The 21851-nt window shown below is 42.0% G+C and overlaps 2 protein-coding genes and 1 non-coding gene across 5 annotated transcripts; 2 read left to right on the forward strand and 1 right to left on the reverse strand.

The window, feature by feature from the left end:
* Positions 1 to 912: 912 nt before the first annotated feature.
* On the forward strand, positions 913 to 986 carry TRNAI-AAU (transfer RNA isoleucine (anticodon AAU)). The gene has a single exon. It is a non-coding gene; the product is annotated as a tRNA-Ile (tRNA).
* A 1131-nt stretch (positions 987 to 2117) lies between these two features.
* Positions 2118 to 12899, forward strand: ZNF839 (zinc finger protein 839). The gene is made up of 8 exons (XM_066552856.1): positions 2118 to 2660; positions 3534 to 4439; positions 6191 to 6442; positions 7172 to 7264; positions 7612 to 7764; positions 8869 to 9009; positions 9662 to 9800; positions 11521 to 12899. The coding sequence occupies exons 1-8, from the start codon at positions 2118 to 2120 to the stop codon at positions 12510 to 12512; spliced, it is 3219 nt and encodes a 1072-aa protein (XP_066408953.1). The 3' UTR covers positions 12513 to 12899.
* CINP (cyclin dependent kinase 2 interacting protein) lies at positions 2748 to 21850 on the reverse strand. Of its 3 annotated transcripts, XR_010783886.1 has the most exons (6): positions 21799 to 21850; positions 20408 to 20576; positions 19080 to 19206; positions 17404 to 17533; positions 15656 to 15933; positions 2748 to 3932 (listed from the first exon to the last, which is right to left on the reverse strand). XR_010783886.1 is itself a non-coding variant. In XM_066552857.1 (5 exons), exons 1-5 carry the CDS (start codon positions 21803 to 21805, stop codon positions 15731 to 15733), a joined length of 636 nt encoding a protein of 211 aa, XP_066408954.1. In that variant the 5' UTR covers positions 21806 to 21850; the 3' UTR covers positions 15599 to 15730. The 3 variants fall into 3 exon arrangements, 2 of the variants coding, with proteins under 2 accessions (XP_066408954.1, XP_066408955.1); XM_066552857.1 differs by lacking the exon at positions 2748 to 3932 and having other exon boundaries at positions 15599 to 15933; XM_066552858.1 differs by lacking the exons at positions 2748 to 3932; positions 21799 to 21850 and adding an exon at positions 20706 to 21349 and having other exon boundaries at positions 15599 to 15933.
* Position 21851: the final 1 nt, after the last annotated feature.

Consider the following 21851-nt stretch of genomic DNA (forward strand, 5'->3'; position numbering starts at 1 on the left):
CCCAGCTCCCTGCTTTGCGCAAACTAGAATAAAACCCGAAATACCTCGCCTCAAGGTGTCAATTGGCGTCCCGACTCCCCAGGGATGGCGGGGAGGGGTTAAGGAGGGGAGCCCTTGGGATAAGAGACGTGCTCCATAAATCCAGCGGCGGGCCCTGTCTCCTGCCAAGCCTCCTGTGGCTGGAGCAGCGCCCCGGCGGGCTCAGATTCATCCCCGGTGATGGCCTGATCCCTGGCGGATCCTGCGCGCCACTGCGGGATGGGGAGAGCCGCCGTACCGCCAGCCCGGCACAGAGAAGAGCCCGGGGAAAGAGCAGGGGCTGTGTTCTCACCGAGCTGTCTCCAAAAACCTGCATTTTGGAGAGCTCCCCTCCCTGTCCCCGCTCCCGGTGTTTGTCTCTTGCTAAACAGACATCCTGTGCTTTAACGTAGGCTTCAAAGGTGAGCAGAAAAGTTCTTTTCTATGCAGCAAATGTAGTAAAAATCAAAACACCAGGAAAAGGTGAATTTTTTATTCGTGCAAAACAAAATCTTAGTAGTGTGTTAAAGAGAATAGTAGATGCTTTTAAAGAATGTTCAAATATTTTAATTAAAAGAAACTGGAATCATATCTTAGTAAACCTGAAGAAGTATTAGTCTATTGACTTAGAGGCGAAGTTGTCCCCGATTCCGCGTTATGGTTATTCCCTACCAGGCGCTGCATCTCTCTATAGGCAATGAAAAGTTGTCCAATTTGCTTTTGGTTTTTCTGAGGAGATAAGCGTGTGTTTCTATACGCGCGGGCCCGGCTCTGGCGCTCCTGGGGACGAGGAGATTCCTCGCCCAGTCCGTCGCCTTCACTACTTTGACTAAAAGGTGGAACATTGGCATAGGATTGTCTTTATTTTTTCCATAGGCTGCCCGGTTGCCAAGTGGCCGGTTAGCTCAGTTGGTTAGAGCGTGGTGCTAATAACGCCAAGGTCGCGGGTTCGATCCCCGTACGGGCCACAGGAGTTTCCTTTTTCTTTCCCGTCTTTTTTTCGTCTCTTTGATTTGTCCCAGTGATTCCCACCCACCTCGCGCGGTTGTGCTGAGACGCGGCGTGATCTTTGCACAAGGGCACGGCCGGGGGGTGGGGGGGTGTGTCTGTCTGTCTGTCTGTCTGTGCGGGATCGAGCGCCGAGAGCGGCTGCAGCACGGACCGAGCTTCATCGCGCGCCTGCGGCTGATGGAGCCTGGCCGGCCCCAGCAGAGCTCGGGGTCGGCTACAGCGCGCTCGGGTGACCCCTTCGGGCTCTTTTCTGCCGTGTGGGTTGTCCTTCCCGCGTGACACCCGCTCCGCCGCCTGAAACGCCGCCCGGTGGGAGCGAGTGGCGGAGCGCACATTCACAGAACGGGTCACTTTGGAGGAGACCACAACTCCTCCAACCTCCCTGCTAAACAGACTTGTCCTACAGCACATGGCACAGGATTGCGTCCAGACCGTTCTGGGATATCTCCAGTTGAGGGAGACTCCACAATCTCTGAGCAACCTGTTCAGTGCTCGGTAACCTGCACAGCTCAGTTCTTCCGCATGTTCAGGTGGAACTTTCTGTGCATCAGTTGTCTCGTATCCCAGAAGTCGGCACCTCCGAGAAGAGCGTGGATCCATTCATTCTCTTGGCACAAGCCCCTTTAGACACTTGTACACAGACACAAGGTCACCTCTGAGTCGTCTCTTCTCGAGACTGGGAAGGCGCGACCTCCTCATCCTTTTTTCATAAGACAGACGCACAGACGCTCCGGTCCCTCAGCTATCCCCCATTGCCCTCCACTGTACCCGCTCTAGGAGCTCCATGTCCCTCTTGTACTGAGACTCGGTACAGACTCAGCTCGAAGAGCGGGCAAACCCAACTCACGGTAACTCCGCCCGCGGGTCCCGCGTCCAGCCCCACCGGGGCCAGGAGCTCCGGGCGCACCTCCGCCGGTTTTAGCCCGCGCGAGCCGCCGTCGGCGCCGGGCGGCCCCGCCCCGGGGGGCGCGGCGGGCGCTGCCGGGGGCGCCATTGGCCCCGCCGCCGGTGCCCCGCGCATCGCCCGCGCTGCCGACACCGCCGGGGGCAGCCGCCGATGCGGCGCCCGCCCGCCCGCGCCTGCCAAGATGGCGGCTCCCGGGGCGGGGGGCGCCGGGGCGCTGCCGCCCCCTCCGCCCACTGAGGACGAGCCCCCCGGGACTCGCGGGGCACCCCCCGGCGCGGCGGCGGGTCGAGAGGAGGGCGGCGGCAGCGGCGCGGAGCTGCTGGCGGTGACGGAGGAGCTGGTGCAGAGCTTGGCCGCCCTGGAAGCCGACGGGGGGGCGGCGGCGAGCGGCACCGTGCTGTACCTGCGGACGGACGGGAGCGCGGCGGAGAGCGCGGGGCTGAGCGCCGGCGAGCAGCGGCGGCTACTGGAGCGGCTGCTGGAGAGCCCGGGGCCAACCCCGCCGCCCCGTCCCGCCGCCGCGCCGCTGGCCCCCGCGGAGCTCCGGCGCGTCATCGAGCAAGTGAGCAAGGCCCAGGAGCAGCTGAAGCCGGCGGCGGCCCCGCCGCAGCCCTGCCCCGCGGGCGGCATCATGCAGAACGCCGCCCGGCAGCTGCAGAGCGTGGCCCAGCAGGTCGCCCTGCAGCAGGGCAGGGCCGCGGCCGCCCGCCTCCTCCCGCAGAAGGTAACCCCGGGGCTGGGGGAGGGAGGCTGCAGCGCTCCGTTGGTGATGAAAGCCACGGCTCCGGCGGGTTTAATCCTTTCTAATAATTTATTTTTTTTTTCCCCCCGTTCTCCTCAGTCACACTTCACCTCGGGTGTAGACTCCACTTCCATAGCTCAAAGGCACAGCTTTCAATGTGGTTTGGGAAATTCCGTGTTTGAATGTAGCTAATAGCTGCTGTGGTCAGTATTTCGGTGTGACAACACGTGCAGCCAAGAACAGCTTAAAAGAGCTGTTTCCTAGTGGTTAAGTGGTGATGCGCAGGAAGTTACTGCATGCTTCTTGCAGGTGACAGTCCCTGGGCTTTCAAACCACCTTTGGCGTGTAGGTTGTGAAGTGATTGATTTGAACTGAAGCAGAAATTTGGATGAGGCAGAGAAACTGTGAGGGAGATGAACAGTAGTATCTGATTCTGTGAATCATCACCACAAAGTTTTTGTGAACACACATTATAGGATGTGCTGGACTGGATGTTTGGCCTGTGTCATGTAGCAGACTGTAGTTTTCCCGTGTGTGGGGTTTGCTGAAGGTTATGAATGTGCCTTGGTGATGGCATTGACTCTGCTACTCCAGACAGGGCTGCTAGCAGGAAACAAAGCTGTGACATGGCCTCAGAGCAAATTTAACATGCTTTACTTGAACTGCAGTCACAGCAGAAAATGTGCAGGAAAACCCATAGCTTGAAGGAAGGGAAATCTGCTTTGATGCATTAAGATGGAAAGTTAATGATGTGCAGCGGTTTCTTCACGCTTTGCTTTAAGGGAATGTGTGTATTGTACTTATTTATTAATACTGTATTTGTGTAATTGCCACTCTTCCTTTTTTCCACAAAAGCAGCTGGAAGCCATTTGTGTCCAAGTTCAGCCAGGACAGATGAAGGAAACTGAAGGGCCAATGACATCATTGGCACCAATCCAGTCCAAAACTATAACGCTGAGTCAGCCAGTTGGTAGGAAATCTAGCATACCAGGAGCTGGCATTATTAATCCCCAGATAATTAGGATACAGCCTGTTTCAGGAACTGAGCAGCAGCAGCTACTCCTGCATAGTTCTTCTGAGTCTCCAGTTCAGTTGCTTATGCAGAGGCCTTTCCCATCTCACGGCTCAGTGTCTGGGGACAAGATTCCCCCATCCAAGATGGTGAATGGACAGAGGGCTTCTCGTGCCACAGCATCAGCTTCAAGGTCTCCAAAACCTACCGTGGCTGCAGCCAGTTCAGCAAGTACACCAAGCCTTGAAAAAAAGCAAAAGGATGACAAGTTAAAGAAATCCTTGAAGGTGAAAACTCGTTCTGGACGGATTTCACGCCCCCCAAAATACAAAGCTAAAGATTATAAATTCATTAAAATGGAGGATTTGGCTGATGGTCATCAGTCTGATTCTGATGACTACTCTGAGCTGAGTATAGAAGATGATGAAGAAGGAAAGGTGAAGGGAAAGGATGCATTATTCAGTTCTTCAAATTATAATCTGAAACCCAAAACGTTTAAATGTCAGACTTGTGAAAAATCTTACATAGGCAAAGGAGGATTAGCAAGACATTATAAACTTAACCCAGACCATGGACAGCTGGAGCCTTTACCTCAGAAAATACCTCTAAATAAGCCTAATGGAAGTTTATTTGTGGAAGAGGAAATGATGAGTCCAGCACATTTGGATTCAATTGCTGTCACTTTAAGTCATGAAAAAGCACTAGATACCAGTCTGGAAGAAACTGTTGATTCAAAGGCTGGAGAACAGGTAAAGTGTTGCTTAGAAAATCTGTCAATTCTGTGGAAAGTAGAATGGCAGTTCTATAGCTGCACAGTCTTGTACTGCTCAGAAATGTCCACTGATAGACTACATTAGGCAAATTTCCCATTGAAGTCCTTTAGAATTCAAATTGCCCCTTACAGTGCTGCAGCAATAGTACTCTTGCACAGACACATAAAACTAAATGTTCACTGAGTGTTCGTTTCCTACTGTGTTTCTGACATACAGTTTTCACCTTGTCTGCATAAATGACATTCTTTGCATTTGGATAAGAACACTGTTGTTCAGTTACAGCCTTTAGCATGACAGCAACACATCATCTGCTCTCATTTTCTGTTGCTGAAATAATGTCATCACAGAAAAATCTCTTATTTGGAACATAGCAGTGAACTACAACTTTTCCTAGAGCAGGTTTTCAAAGTGAGGCTTTGAAGCCCTGCACACCAAACACTGGTGAAATTCCACCCTCTAGGGTAGAAGCTGCCTCAGCTGCAAATTTTTTCCTGTGATGTTCTAAGCTGGTCACTTCAAAGAAAAGTTTCTCTTTTAATATTGAAATGACTCTTAACATTTTGCAGCAAGAGCTGATGCAGCTGCTGGTTAGGAAAAAGTACTTGTTTAGATGTAGGGGTGTCACATTTATTACTTGTCTTTGTAATCGTGAATTTGTTCTCAGCAAAGTGGAAATGTACAGGAAACAAACCTTCCCTCAACCTCTACACTCAGTTATCATCTCTGGAAAAAAAGAATTGCAGAGTACTGAAGTCTGCTCTCTGAATTATTGTAGTTGTTTGATACAGACAGGAAGCCAATCAAAATCCCCATGCTCAACCCCTAATCCTGTGTCAAATTTAGAACTAATTTAGTAATTTAATCCCTGGATAGAACTGTCATAAATTTGCCATTTATAGAGCTTTCCTAATCAGTAGAATAGTAGGGAGTTACTGAATGCTGGGATGCAAATGTACAGATTATGCAAAGAAGCCTGATGTAACTCAGTACTATTATAAATTAATTTCTTGAAAGATGCTGGAACATTCTTAGAAATTCTAGCTTGGAAGGGGAAGATGCTTAAGTAAGAAGTCACTGCTGTGAACAGTTAAAAAGTTTTACACTGAAATTATCATTATAACTTAAACATATAAAAGGTACTTTGACTTTCTGTATGATCTTATAAGAGAAGCTGCTTCCTAGCTGTGTTCCTAGGGAAGACAGGATTTTGAAAAGTGGTAACTGGGCAGTACATTTTGGAATTTAATTACTGGGCTTGTCACTGTTCATGGTGTCAGAGTTTTTGCCTTTCTTATAAAGTCTTCATGCTTTGACATAGTTACAATGAAACCCAAATTATTCTTTGAGTATGTTTTACTGCTAATTAAGTTTTATTTCTACAACATCTTTATCTAAAGAGGATATATTTTACTTCAAAAATATTAAATGTATTTAACCCACTTAAACCACCTCTTTCATTATGTTTATTCAATATTTTTATTTTGTATGACATCTTGTGATTCAAAAATGCTAACTTTGCAAATAATGGCATATATGTGATGCAGAAGTAGCAGTCTTACTCATGTGTTGGATTTATTCCACAACTTTCTTTGCAAGTTATGCTTGTATCCAGCTATGCATTTTTTAAATATGCTATTTATTGTTTGCATAGATGCAAACTTAATTTTAAAACTGTCTTCCTCAAAACTGTTTAAAATGGTGAATAAACACTTTTCCTTTTAATTAAGGCATCAGAGTGTGAGGAAAGCAGACACCTGCTGGCAGAACAACCAAATGAAACCAGTTCAGGACGCCGGGGACCTGTAACCCCAAAAGGACCTGGAAGACCCAGACGACCAAAGAGACGTGGTAGACCCAGGATGGGTGGAAGATCCAGGTGTTCTGGAAGGCTTAGCAGACCTGGTCAGTCCCCTTCAAAGTCACTTAGTAGTGTGTCAGCAGAACACAATGTATTCAGAAGAAAAGCTAGGTTAAAAGAGGTATGGTTCTCTTCTGCAATTACTTTGCAAGTGTTTAAGTATTTTTACCCCACCCCAATTTCCCCCCTCCCTTTTTTAATTAATCACTTATTTTCAATGAATCATTTTTTAATTTTTTTTTAATATATCCTCATGTATGGACAAGATGAAAGCCTTAGATGGCTTCTAAGAAGAAAACTTTGTCTTTTAAGGAAAAAATACTTCCAGCGGAATACTGGAAAAAGGGAAAATGGGAACTGGGTTTGGAAAGGGACTTCTGACATGTAGATATATTCTTGCTACCCTTTTTCTGGAGAAAGAAAGTTACTGCTAGTATCTCCTCCAACACAGTGAAAGAAATAATAATGAAAAGAACCCAAAAAAACCAAAACAAACCCACAAAGAAGGTCTTGGGGGAGGATAGAATGGGGGTTAAAATCCAAGTAACACAACATGTTCTTTGTTTTCTCTGTGTTATAGATCCTTTATGGCTACTAAAGCTACTGAAGTTGCTGTTCTTTCTATGAATTGGCAACATTTGTGGGACTGAGTTTAGTCTGTACATCAGTAGTAACTATTCTGAGGTTTTGTAACTTACTCCATTTTGGAGTTAGTTTACATCTGTTCTTAAAGCTGCCTAAACATACAGCATATCTTTCAAAAAAAAGTAGTGATATTTTATGTTCTGAAAATGGGGTGCATAATGTGTGGGCTGCTTTTTCCTCATAATCTCATTCTGGCTTTTGACAGCTAATACAACAATGTGATAATGAAGATTTAATGGAGCTGGCTCTCCCACGTCTTACAAAGCTTGTTACAGTGTATGAATTCCTCTTGATGAAGGTGAGTTTTTATGTAGAAATATTAAATTATTTTAGGAAAATGTCCATTAGTACACATAAAAAAGATTCCTTTAGAGACATAATTGAATTTCCTAAATTAATATCATGCAGTATGTAGATGTTCCACACATCACTTCAGTCTTACACAGGCAAAACTCTGGTATGTCTCAACTCAAAGCTTTGCTTTTTGCTGCCTGGTTCAGTGGCATTTTGAATATTCCATAGTCTTTTGACTTGAATCTTTCTATTTTAGAATGTTGAACAGAACACAATTGACAGATCTTAATATTTTTTTAAAGTATAGGAGAGGGAGAAACAAGCCCTTTTTTATTCCCCTCTTATTTCTAGGTGGAAAAAGGACATCCAGCCAAAGCTTACTTTCCAGATGTGTATAGGGAGTTTGAAGATTTGCATAACATGGTAAAGAAAATGGCTTATGATCACCTCAGTAATTCTGATTCTCTGAATTGCCAACAGCCTGTTGAAATAAAAGATGCTAAGGTAATAAAGCACTCTGTTTGGAACTTGTTTTATTTTAGATGTCTTGCATTTTTAATTTTCTCTGATAATTAATTTTCTTGTGCAGGTAAATTTATTTCAAAACAGGAAGATTTTTAATTAGCAAAAATAGGCATTATTGTGAAAAGTCCAACAACTTATCAAGAAGAAAAAGAAATCCATAATAAAACTTCAATTCTAGTTTATGTCAGTGGATACAACTAGAAAGATAAAAAACATTTCTAGCAGTGCTGATGCCTGCATTGCATTTCTAGAGTAGTATGAAGCTGCATGTTACTGCAAGGTTTATTTATTAGCATTAACCACTAATCAAAGTACATCCTGATGTTTGATCAGGAAGGAGGGGAGGGTCTATATGCAAAATGAGTGATCTTGATTTAAAGAGGTAAATCATTACATTTTAAAATGAGGGCAAACTGAATGCATCTATGCAGTTTACAGTCACATTAACAAACATGAAAGGTAGTGACTACATTAATAAAATTGCAAACTATTATTTCAGTGATTCCAGATTGATTGTTTATGAAGCTCTATCTGAAAAGACAGATGAAACCTCTTTCTTGCTTCTCTTCTGTGTTCATGTGCATTCTTAGTATAGAATGATGCTCTTTAAAAAAGAACAAGACCAAACCAAACCCCAAAACAACCTAGCCTTGAGAATCTGGACAGTAGCACACCTATGTAAGGTTGAAGCACAGGAATGGAATGTGAGGAGGGGGGAAAATCCTTAACTACACAGAGATACTCTAAACAGAAGACTTGAATGTTTTTAATATGGTGGAGAGTCTCAATAATCTTTATTAAACACTGCTCTGAGTAACTGTCCCTGGATTCTATATATAACCATAATTCTTTCAAGTTTGCCTGTTAACAATCACCTTCAGATGAAGGTCATGTTCATGTGTCACTGTGAAGGCTGGTAGAAAACATGGGAGTCTAAGTACTTGCATTGAGCTGAGGTGATTGTCAGGCTACACAAGATGTAGTTCTAGTTCAGTTTTAAGAAAATGAATCTGTATTTCAGCATGTATATATTCAGATCTGAGAGGCTAACTTTTACTTTTTTCCTTACATCTGTTTCTGAAGGTTGCTGAATCTCTAGGAATCACAGAAATACTCAGTGGAGAACAGAAGATGCAAGGTGCAGACCCTTATTCACAATGTGTCATTAAAACGGTCAGTGAGCAAGTGCCTGTGGAGGTACTGGGACAAAAACGGTTAGCTGAGGTATGGAACACCTTTGTGAAAATTACCAGTGAAACTAAGACCAATTAAAACTTTTAAAAATACATAATTATTCCTTACAAAATCATGCTGGTATTATCTGAGTCATGTTAAAGTAAGGCTTTTGTGGTGTTCAGAAATACTGAAAATACTCTCTGCTGTGGTATCATAGCAGGGTATATGAACTAGCACACTAAGTATGGGCTTTGGGAGGACACTTGGTAGCATTCAGGACAGAGTATCAAAGACTTACAGGTATTTGATACAGGGACAAAAGAACTTAATTGAGGTGCTGGTAATTGGGGGCTCCACAGATTCCAGCCTGTGTTACAGGAAATGGCCTAACCTACAGCAGGTTCAGACACTGGAGAAGTGATTGCTGTGCTAATTGGATAGAGGGGCATGAAAACAGCTTATTTCTTTCTGACAAGTCAGTTGATGAGCTTCAGTCTGTTTGTGCCGTAGCAGAGAGCTGTGTTTTGTCCCTTTGGGGTTTTGGTCAAGTGTTAGGGCTGTGTTTAAATCCTTAGGAAGACCTTTAGTGTAAATCCTGTTTTCAGGGATCATCAGTTCACTGCCATGATGTTCCCACAGTTATCTATTCCAGTATTGTCAACTGTTACAGGCTGCAGTTAATCATCTCTTGTATTGACAGAGCTCAGGGGAAGAACTGTTGCCACCAGCCAAAAGGACCAAGTTAGAAGATGTAATAGAAAATGTGAACAACGCTTATGCCAGTCGAGATGAAGTGAAAGAAAGGAGTGGGAATTTGTGTACACTGTTTGAAAAAGATGGTAACTTCTTCAGATTTTTCCAGTTCTGTTCATGGAGGAGCTGAACAAATCTTTGTTCTTCAAGCTCCTGTGGTTTTTGTCTTCCAGTTTCATCTCTTAACTTGCTTCCCAGGTCCTTCAAAAGCAGCTGTTTAACTGGAAAAGGCCTCATGAGGAGGGAGAAGTTACAGATGATGCAGACAGCAGTAGCTCAGTGCTGGATGCATGATAATCAGTGATTGATACTACTTATGAGTATAGTAATGTCCTCTGCTGTGTGCTTCCTGTCTGTCCTGTCCCTCTGAGTGCACAACCTTTGTGTCAGCTGTGGGAGAGCAGAGGAAGGACAGTGCACATCCTTCCTCTGGCCCCAGCCAGCTGCAACGGTAGAATTACCAGAGCTTTGTGGAACTTGGGGAAAGGGAGAGCTGGTGTAGGCTGTCCTGTATCAATTATTGGAATACATCTTGTATTGGAATTGAGGCACCATTAGGCACCACAGTCTTCAGGTGGTTGACTTTCTTTTTATTCCTTCTTCATGTTCCATCCTGCTGCCCTTCATATTAGCAGGGTAACAGTGAAAGGAAAGTAAATCTCTAGTAAGATGTGTCTATCAGTACCATCCACTTTGTAAATACCTTGTTTTGGTGTTGCTCTAAGTGCCTTTGCTTTTGCCCTTTGTATGCTTTTTAGTCAATGGTTATTTTTGTTTCCCTCCATTACATTTTCTTTCTCTGAAAGGCTCTCTGCATGACCATGCTTACTTCTTGCTGCACTGATTTTCTTCTGGGCTAGGAGTTTTTAAAATTACATTTTGCTTGCACCTGCTAGTAGGGTGTTTGCTAGTCTACAGTGCAAAATGTTAAAAATAGTCCTCTCTGCAGTGTTAGTCCCTTTTTTGTGCAGTGGTATCTTTCATAACAAAAAAAATCCAAAACCAGACCAACTTACTTGTTCATTTTGAGCTTTAATAATTAAAACTGACAGCTCATACTACTGCAGCTTAGTAGTTATTGTCCAACTACTTTCAGGGCTTGGGACCCTGGTCAGGTCCAGGTCAAGTAACTGGTAGAACACTGCATTTCTTGTGGTTTTTACCTTTTCTGGCACAGGACAAAAGTGCTGCTGGGGCTCTTAGCACAGCTAATTAATATGTAGCAACCTGATGACATGTCTGAGTTCAGGATGAAGAATAGAAATTTAAACAGAAGTTTAAATGGTTCTATCGACTTACTAAAAGTGATGAGGGTGAGCAGCTGACAAGTTTGTGCCTGGTAAAGTCTTTATCTTTTAATATTACTGGCTGCATGACAGATGGAAGAAAATTGAGTTTGCCTTTCAGCCCAGGTTGTTTTCAGGATGAACAGAAAAATGCTGCCTCTAAATGTAAGGTCTCTAATACTCTCTAAGTATTTCTATGTTAATATAGAAATACTTGATAAATTATCACTATTCAAAAATAAGGAAATTTTATTATTATTTATATTTATTTTTATATTTATATTTTTAATATCTATATAGTTATATTTATAATTTTATAGTTGTGTATTTATATTTTATAATGACTTTCTCATTGGGAAGTTCTATGAAACTCCTGTAAGGTGCTTCAGGTTTGCTAATTTGGGGGAAGCAAAGTAGGGAAGTAGTCTAGCTTTTCCTCCAAAACTATTGCTGAAATATAGGTTTTTTGGCATGCAATATTAGATTGCCCAACAAAATTAAACTTCTTCCCCCTTTTCAGGTTTTAATCCATTAAATGGAGAAATCCTGCTTTCAGAAGACAGGCATATCACCTGCTGTACAACTGGAAGTACGTTACAGACAGCAGAGGAACATAACTCACTTGCTGATTCAGGAGTTGGAATCGATGGTGAAAATTCAGGTACCTTCTCCCAAAGTGTGGAAATGAGGATGGAGTATCCCCAGCCTGCAGGGATACAGGGAGCAGGTGTGGCAGGTGAAGGATCTCTGCTGCACCCCGGAGCGGTGCTGCCCGTGGGAGCAGGTGGCTCGGCCGGGCCGGTCCAGGCGCGCTTTGTGAGCGGGAGCGCGGCGCGGGCACCGGCAGCTCCTGAGCTCCACAGCTCCCTGATGGAGCAAGCAGGGGCCAGGCAGAGCACTGGCCTAACAATGACTGCAGAAAACGGTCACAGTCCAAAATACCATCAGCTGCAAGAAGAAATCCCGAATTTTGCAATTAAAGAACGTTCTGAGCAACTCCATAATGCTGATGTGACTGATGAGATGCAGGAACTTGAGAAGGTGTTTTCAACAAACGTTGTGCCAATAAACTACCCCCAGAGTGCTCAGGCTGAGTCACACCAGAACCCTGGCCAGGGAGCTTCCCTGTCTGCTCATGGGAACCAGGAAAACGCTTTCAAACACCAGAGTGAATATTCTTGCGAGACAGAGGAAGCACAGGAGATGGCAAATACAGTTACTGTAGATGAAACTGTAGCTTTTGAGATTTCTGATGAGAGCCATGATTTTTTGTCTCAGGGACACGAACAGATTTTTATTCAGACTTCAGATGGGCTTATCTTGTCTCATCCAGACACTGCTGTTTTGTCTCAGGCAGAAGGCATCGTCATTGTGACTGATTCCAACGGTACTACAATGCACATTCGCACACCCCAAGGGATACCTTTGGAAACGGTGGAAGCACTACTGGCAATGGAAGCAGGTGGCCAAAGTGAAGATATTTTGCTCTCACAAAATGAATTGGAGCCATAAATTAAAAAACCCTATAAGCTTTCTTCTGGAAAAGACTGATTATAAAATGTATATTTTTCTAATGTGAATACTGAGATAATTGAAATTTAACTTATTTGTAAACTGTTTCTATGCCCTGTACTTTTTATAACTTATGTTTATATAAATTTAGCAGCATTGCAACCAAAAATTCTAGAATTAACATTGTTCTATTTGCTTTATATGTTGGGGATGGGTGGAAAGTGGAAATCTTGTCAACCCTAAAACTTGCACTGTTCCCTTTTGTTACGTAATTCCTTTTCTCTCTAGCCATCTCAAAATGCAGTAAGTTGTACTGCTGTGCAGCAGTGATGTGCTGTGTACTGGCAAGCTGTATATGGGTAAAATAAAAGCTATATTAAAAATGTGCATTTTCTGTGCCACTGAGATTACAAAGCACTGTTATTGTGCTTTTTAAAAGCTACCTTGAATATTCATTAGCATCTAGACTTGATGCACATAAATCTGCCAGGAAAAATGAGCAGGTTTAAGTATAATCCACAAACTTGTGCATTCTGGGAACAATGTGACAGCCTAGCTGATCCTTACTGAAATAAGCATTCACTGAGTTGAGACAAAAATAGCCTCAAACAAGATCTGATTTGTACTGAGCAGTTGGAAATGTGTTTAAGTTGCTTGTCTAATGTACAGCCACACCTCTAAAATATGCTGTTAGGTAAACATAAATGGGAAGGTGCATAAGTAGTGATCTAATTTTCCTTAATGAGGTACCAAATCCTTTTTTTGCTTTAGTCTGTCATGGCCTATTTTTGTTAGAGTGCTATTACACTTTTTTTCCCCTTTCAGATGATGCATCCTTTATGAGTTTTACACTTGAACCTTTGCAGTAACTCCATGCTACCTTGTACTGTTTAATCATAATACAAAGGGACTGTTGCTCTAGGCAGGGAGAAAACTTGCCCAATTACTTGAATTTTTGTCATACTTTCAATATGATCCTTGGATCAGATTATATTTTTGTGGAGACCTCCTACCAGCATCTTGTCCAGGGCACTGTCTTTTCTTTCAAAAAGTTTAGCAGGTGAAAAAGAACAGCATTAAATGAACAGACATTACTGAAAAGTGGTAACATATCCTTAAAATGTCTATGCCACCTCATTGCTGAATAGATACAACTACTGGGACAATCAGACAAATCTGCCAAGGACAGGAGAGTTGTTCTTAAATTGAGTATGAGCACTGATTTTTTTTTTTTTTTCATGGTATTGTTACCATGAAGAAAAACACTAAAATTGAATCTAAACAGAAGACAATTTACAGATTAAATAAACTGCTCTACTATGTCCCTTTAAGCATAGTTGGGTTAGGCTTTTTTGTTTGGTGGTTTGTTGTTTTTTTTTTGTGGTTGCATAAGTAGAAGATGAATTTGATTATGCAAAACGTTGCCTTTTATGAGTAGTTGTTGAAGGTACTGTACATTAATGAGTTATTAATGAGTTACTATTTGTTTTGGGGTTTTCCCCCTCTTTTTTTAGGAGGTGGTAATTGCCAGAGGATACAGACCTACCTTGTAAGTGAAGGTAGCATACAAAGCAAAGTTCTGCTGGTGTTTCAAAGTCTTTCATTGCAGTGAGCAATTCCTTATGATATTCTTTTGTGCTGACTGTCCAATAATTATATTTGAGAGCTACAAATATAACAATCAACTTAGAGCTAGAATGACAAAACATCTCTGCAATGATTTTGCAGTAATCTTCCAATGCCCAGCAACAGTCAATAGGCAAGAGGGCCTGTGAATATGAAAACCCCTGCCTGAAGAGCTTTTTTCCTCTTAAGAAATGAGAACAAACCACAATTTCCACCTGTGGAGAAAATGAAAACTTGCTTCAATTTTGCCTTCCCTATCAATTTGCACATGCTGGGAAATATAATACACCTACTCTCATCTTAAAAGAACAGTTCTATATGTGAATCAATCTTTTCTCCTTGAAAAATATTTCTGAAGTACTGAGATGTTTCCATAGTGACACAGGTCTGGCCCAACTCAGATGAATTAAGGTGGCTGTTAAACTAAGTGGAACACTTCCACTAAAAAAAAAACAAAACCCAACAAAGCTATTCCTAACTTTATTCTCCTTGAGCTACAGCAGAATTTCTTTTTAGATGCTGGAATTGTGGGTTAAGAATAGAACTCTTATTAGCTGCCAGAAACAACCTCATTGTTAACAGAACAACTTTTCAAGAAAACTTTTTAATTCATGCCTGTCTGTCCTGCAGGAAACTGATGAATTTCCCTTACTAACCCCAGAGTTTCAGCTTGGGGCTAATGAGGAAAGTGACCTTGCTTTTCCTATCAGTACAGAGGGACAGACACACCTTCAAACCAAAACCACTTGACATCAGTATCAGTAACCCGAGGAAAAACTCACTGAGCCCTATGACAGGGATACAGCCTTGACTAAAGCAGGTTTTGTTTTATTCACAGATGCTTTCATGAAACATCTCTTACCATCTTACAAAAAAAAAAAAAAAAGTTAATTAAAAGGGACAAGACCTTATTATATAATGACTGTACAATGCTGAGTTGTACTAAACCTTCCCTGGATGCTGGTTCAGGTTTGATGACTCTTCGAGGGTGATGTACCCAACAACACCAGAATCAAAACCAAACCAGAATTTACACTATTGTCTGCAGCAGCATTTCAAAATCACATACCAAACTATGTAGATCCTTTTGGATTCTTTTTGTGCTTTCCTCCACTTATAAATCAAGTACAAAAACATTTGCCCTGTTAATTCTTGCAAAAAAAAAAAAAAAACAAAAACCAACCAAAAAACAAAACCATGGAAGATCAAGAAGTGCTGAATTTCTGTGGCAAAAGGGACCATGTGGGTATTTTAGGCTGTCCAGACTTGGGAGGAAGTAACATCTTTTGCTGTAGATTCTAAATGCATTGAATCCCCCAGACTACTAAGCAGTGCTTACCTCTTTCTGACTATAGAGGACTTAACCTCCAATTGTAACCTCTGTGTTGCCCTTAAAATAGATAAAAACAACCAAAACTAGCTTGTCCCACGCAGAAAAAGGAGTACCAGCTGAGACAAAGTAAAGAATATGAATAGAGAAAAATATTTTTAATAGGTTTTACAAAAAATCAACTTACTTGGTAAGCCTTGCAATATGTCAGTTCAGTTTCATATTAGCATCACTAGAAGGCAGCCATGTAACCTCTGGAATTCTAGCACTGCCTGTGTCCTGTTTCCAGCAGCATGGCTTCAAGCAGCAGCATGCTGCTGTTCTCAATGTAAGGCTGGTACAGCCACGAGGATAAATACACCATCATCAGATCCTGGTCAGCAGAATGAGCAATGTCTTGTACAATTGTTTGCTTGAGTTGTAGTTCCTTCTTGTACATTTCAGACAGCTTCAGACAAACCTCATCTGAAATGGATTGAAAAACCAAGCACATTAACCAGAACATTTCAGCAATTCTCTAAAAGGTAAATTGTACTTGTAATACATGGATCATAAAAAAACCCTACCTTACATAAGTTATTCCCCAATTGTAGCTATCTTTTTTTTACAGCATTAATGATATTTTTTACATTAGAATATAAAATGCTAAACAATTTCCTCAGCTCTGGGATATATTTTACACACTTCTGATTTTGACATGAGTCCACATTTAATTATAGAATAAGCAGTGGTATTAGTTCTCAGGACTCACTGTAAAATAATCAGTTTATTCCTCAAATAACTGAAATTTGGTTTTAAAATTTGGTAACGGTATCCTGCAATACAAGCTTCACATTTTAGAGTTGTTCCTGATGTTACCTAATCTTAAGGATGCCCTCACATGCTGTGAAGCACTTATGATCACCAATAAGTAATACCAGTAGTGAAAAGGAACAATAAAAAAAACCCCAACAGACCAAAACCAAAGCGTTTATTGTAAAAACTGTTACTAATTATGTTAGTAAAACTGGTAGGGAGGTTAAAATGCATCAGTAATCTTTCATTGTTTGAATTCCTAAAAAATAACCACACAAAGTATTTTTAAAGAGAGACTGAGCTTGTGCTTCAAACTTAGCCTGAACTATCACTGCCTTCAGAAGGATTTAGTCTTTCATGGAGTAGACAGCTCCACTAAATGATTCAGTCACAATGGGTGTTTTGACAGCAGTTGTCTTTGTCATTCTTATTCTTTGAGGCTGGCAGAAACTAATACATTAAGATTCCTGCTAAACTGTGGTAGTGAATTAAGAGGCAGAGCTTCACAGGGTATGATTTTCACAAAGAAGGTATGATTTTCACAAAGAAGGCAGTTGGTTTGCATGCAATCAGGCTTCTCTTGAATTCAGACAGTTTTAAAACTGGGGTAATACCAGTTGGGAGGCAGTACCTTTTGCCATCAAGTGAGCGCTAAAAGAATTAATATTAACAGTTGAGTGTAACATTTCTTTACTTGTCTTGATTGACACTGAGATCAGAGGTATTTTTCTTTGGCTGCTTGAGAATTAACTGAGGTATAGCTTGCTTTTGCATTCAAGGATTTAATTTCAATGTCAAGAAACAAGTCAAGTAGTTAAGCCTGCAGCTTAACACCAGCAAGTTGCAAATTCATCTCTGCCTGCAGAGGATGTGGCTGTTGCAGCTTGGACACTGTAAACTGCTGACAAATTCAGCTCTATGCTGTAATTGTTGCATGTCAGACAATGCTTGGCAGTCATCAGCAGTAACCCTAAACCAAGTGATGCATTCACATGTTTATTGATTAGTCAATTGTAAAGGAGACAGCACTCTCTCCCTCTCAGGCAAGACATCCAGATAAGAGGGCTTATTTTTCAGTCATAAATTGGATGACACTGCTGACACAATGTAATTAGCTAAGATAATCAATATTTTACTTACAGAAGTATGATGTGGGCCATGTATGAAAGAAGGGAGCCTTGCAATTCCCAGCTCCATGGTGGAACGTTTCCAAGTCACAGATTGCTTTAGTAGTTGAAGTAAGCTTTTCCATTTTCAGTTGTATTTTTGTCTGAAAATGATGAACATGGAACATTAATGAATATCTCAGGAATATTAGGCTACCATAATCTTAAGCATCTTTTGAAAACACACTATTTATTAAAGCTATTTATTAATATTGACATTTCTAACTCCCATTTTTTTAACTCCAGACAGGAATCAAAACTGTAATCTATATAAAGACTACTTAATATGAGATACCCAGAAATTTTGAACACAGCAGATATGACTCTGTTTTGGACATTCTTCTGTTTCCCACATGTAGAAATATACTAAAGCCCTCTCATTTTTTCACCTCAGCAACACAGAGGCTACCTGTAGGAGGCTAATTTAGCACTGGGGAAAAACATCACACCAGTATAGCACAAGCCCTATCAAGATCTTTTTGTACATTACCATATCAAGATGACTTTAATTTCAAAAGATCAGCAGCAGGTGAGAAAAGCAGCTCAAGCTACTACTGACAATATATCTAGGGATATCTAACAGCTTGCTTCAAAAAATAGGCCATTCCATCCACTTCCTTCATGTTCATCTGACTTTGTGCATTTGGGTATGAATATTTACACCAAAATGAAGCTTGCAGGCAGTATCCTTACATCAGGCAGCTAAAACACAGATACATCTATGAACGTTAAGCTCATATAAACTCCTAAAGAATAAAAAATAAATTAGGTCATGGTAACTATGTTTAGTATCCAATCTAACACTGACTGCTTAGACTCCTGTTCCTCAGGAAGAGTAAAAACTTTATCAATGCATTTGTAGTCTGAATACAAGAGTGCATCAAGGAAAAAAAAATCCCCATTTTCACCACAGAAAAAAATCTGAGGGAAATCTAGCCAGTTTCCTGGTTTTTCTAAATACTGGAGGTCTGTATTCTGTCTATGAAAAAAAAAAGCAAAAACCTACCATTCTTTTAATGGGCCTCCACTTTGGCAAAAGGCTATAAAAGTTATTTTTAATAAGAATTTTAAATTACGGTATCTGGCAGAAAAAAAATTGTTTGCTTCCTGTCAAACTGACAGGTGACATTAATTCCTAGCAAGGTATCCAGAAAAAATGTTGGGTTATATAATTATCTTACTCCACTCTCCAGAGAAGGAGATCTGCACAGCAAATACAGGTAAGAAGGCTGAAAGTATGACTGCCTTATGTGTGATCAAAGACAGCTGCAAGGATATGATGGCAGGTGGAGCACTGCTTTATGCTTTGCTGTTTCTTTTGTTCTAAACAGAGGGAATATCCAGGATGAGAAACAGAAACCGGATGCAGCTTTGGAATGAGTTCTTGGTACGATTTGTTTCCACATCACTTTTCACAAAGGAGGGAGTAGAACTATAAGCTGACAGAAGATGTAAAACCAACTTTGAAATTTACCAATCAATCAAATAAATGGTGCACTCTGGATTTATAGTTATTTAGATTTTAAGCCAAAGAACTATGAATGAAAATCCCAATTTTTTGCCTACAATAAATACTTCAGGACATTTTCTTGTTACTTGAGCACACTTGGAATTGATTCATATTGACTAAGTCTAAAAAATTAGCATTACCATTTGCTTTAAGGTCTCAAGTAATTCTGCACAGCAATTGTCCAGCTCTTCATTATATTTTGGGGTTGGCTTTTCAGGTTCTGTGGCATTGTTATCACACGCTATCTCCAGTTTGTTGTCCTGAAATCTAAAATAGAAACATGAGGCAGCATAAACAACTACACATAGGTTTACTTGAGCAGTGCAGATTTAAAATCCTTGTGGTCTGATCCTACAAAATCTCTCACTCACAGGCTGCTCATGAGAATTCCTACATAAAAATAGCAAAAAACATAGCTGGCCATGTGGGCAAATGGGGCTTGTACCACAATCTTCAGAGAAGAACAGAACTACTCTACCTTAGAACACGTGCTTGAAAAAACATTTGCAGGTGTTAAGATAACACTTTTTCCCTCTTTACCCTGCCCCTGTGCTGGAAGTTGTCCTCTCATCACCAACAAGGTATGCCCAGGTTTCAGCTGCTCCACAGGACAATCTGGAGCCTCACCACAAACTCACCTTTGTGCAACTTTAAGCCAAGACATTTATCTGTGACCCCAGAGCAGCCAGTGTGCAGACACCTGCCCTGTCTGGCAGACTCACACCAGCTGTAAACTTAGACTGGAGAGAGAGAGCTGCTAAAGAGCAAAAGCAACATCTGGCACCATTACAGCAAATATTCCTCAGCTTGTACCTGTCAGAACCCTGTCAGGAATCTGGAGAGGAATCAGCTTGTACCTTCAGCTGTCAGGAATCTGGAGAAGCTGCTCACAGCCCTGTTAGTTAAGGTTTTCCATTAAAGCATGAAAATAAAAGCTCTACCAAAGTGGTTGTTTTTTCAGTTTTTCTGTGGTTTTTTTTTATGGTGGATGTGGTGTGGTATTTTTGTTGATTCCTTGTTCGTTTTAAGTTGTCACCACTAAAACTTTTTATCTGTACAAATCACTAGTCTTCCTTAAAATCTTCTGAACTTTTGACTTGAGGTTTTTTACGCCTCACTGTAAAACATGCAAGAGAATAAGGGAACTCACATGGGCTGATATTTATAAAATTAGATTTTAACTTGGTACATTATGTAAGTATTAAAAATATGTTACATTTGACTATGTAAAATAAACATTTCCCATTTCTCGCAAATATCATTACTATATGAGACATTATTTGAATGTAAATAATTTATGTAACCAAAAAAAAATGCAACTGCTGAGTTTGATCTAAGACCTAGCTTATTCACTCTGACATGTTCTTTTCCCATCCCCCAAAAGAACTTTCTAGTGAAGAAAGCAGATTAATCTCTCAATAAAAGCAATCTTTATGCTATCTTTATTCATGTGTATTAGCATACTTACTGCTCACTGATCCTCATGTTGACTATTTTGTTTGCTGTAGTAAATCCATTATCATTCAGTCTCTCCCATTTCATCATTAAATTATGCCAGTCTGCTGCATTATCTTTAATTTTTCTTGCACTGACAGATAAAACAGGCCTTCTTGGAGTACTATCAGGAGGACTTTTAGCTGTATGAGAAAATAAAGAAATTGAAGTCATTTAAAGCATACAGAAACAAATCAGTGTCCAGCAGCTATTTATGTGAGGGATCTCCTTGCTTTACTGGTAAATATTGATTAAAGTAAAATGGAATTTACATTAACTGTCCTTGGTCGTGAAATCTAATTCCCCATCTCTTGCTATTTACAAGAAAACCATGTTATTAAACAAGTGGAAGCACATTCTGAGCTGTGCAGTTGCAGCACAGACAGCAGTGGCTTTGTAGTGCTGGCAGATCTAGCAATCTTCTGACATCAAATGACAGTCAGATGCTAATGCAGTGCACGACAGAGAGAAATCATGGCAGCAATGGCATGTGTGCCACGAATGTCAGAATTAATTCACAGCAACATGTGAGCTGCAAGAGTTTGGGGAAAGGCTGAGTCCTGCTGAAGGTGGTGGGTGCTTTGCTGCCGAGCACAAAGCTCTCGTTTCATGGTGTCTCCATGCAAGAACCCTCTGCTCCTCCTCTGATCACACAAAGCAGCCCCGCCTTTGCACCTCAGGTCCGGCCCTGGAAGCCAAAGCAGGGCTCAAAGCCAAGCCAAATACCCTGCCTGAATGTTTGCTGGCTTCAACTTTTATCCACAGAGATGCCTGAAAAGAGTTCATCACATCGAAAGATATAAAGTCCACACAAAATCATAGAATGGGCCAGGTTGGGAGTGGCCCCAATGGGTGAGCTGGTCCAACCCCCCTGCTCAAGCGGGGCCATCCACCCCAGAGCACATGGCACAGGATTGCGTCCAGACGGTTCTGCAGGGACATCCGGATATCTCCAGGTAAGGAGACTCCACAACCTCCCTGGCTCATCTGTTCCAGGGCTCGGTCACTGCACTGTGAAGTTGTCCCTCATGTTCATCATTCCTGTGCATCAGTTTCTGCCCATTGCCTCTTGTCTGGCTGGTTGGCACCACCGAGAAGAGCCCGGCTCAATTCTCTTGACCCCCACCCTTAAGAGATTTATACAGAGACGTGGTAAAACACATGGGGGCCCCCCATTGCAGACGAGCGAGGTGCTGGACACGGTGCACACCGAGGTGTGACAGCAGCAGCCCGGCGGGCTGGCAGAGCACCACAGGCGCTTTAAGCCTGGTTAGTTTGCTGAGAAATCCCGGGACCCCGCCTCTGGCCGGCCCCTGCTACTCCCGCGTTCCTTCGCTCGCTCCCTGCGGCTCCCCCCGCACTCACCCGCCATGGCGACCCCGCCGCCCGCGGAAGTTTCCTCACGTCCGGCCCCGCCC

The sequence above is a fragment of the Molothrus aeneus genome, chromosome 6, assembly GCF_037042795.1.
Source record: "Molothrus aeneus isolate 106 chromosome 6, BPBGC_Maene_1.0, whole genome shotgun sequence".
Classification (NCBI taxonomy): Eukaryota; Metazoa; Chordata; class Aves; order Passeriformes; family Icteridae; genus Molothrus; species Molothrus aeneus.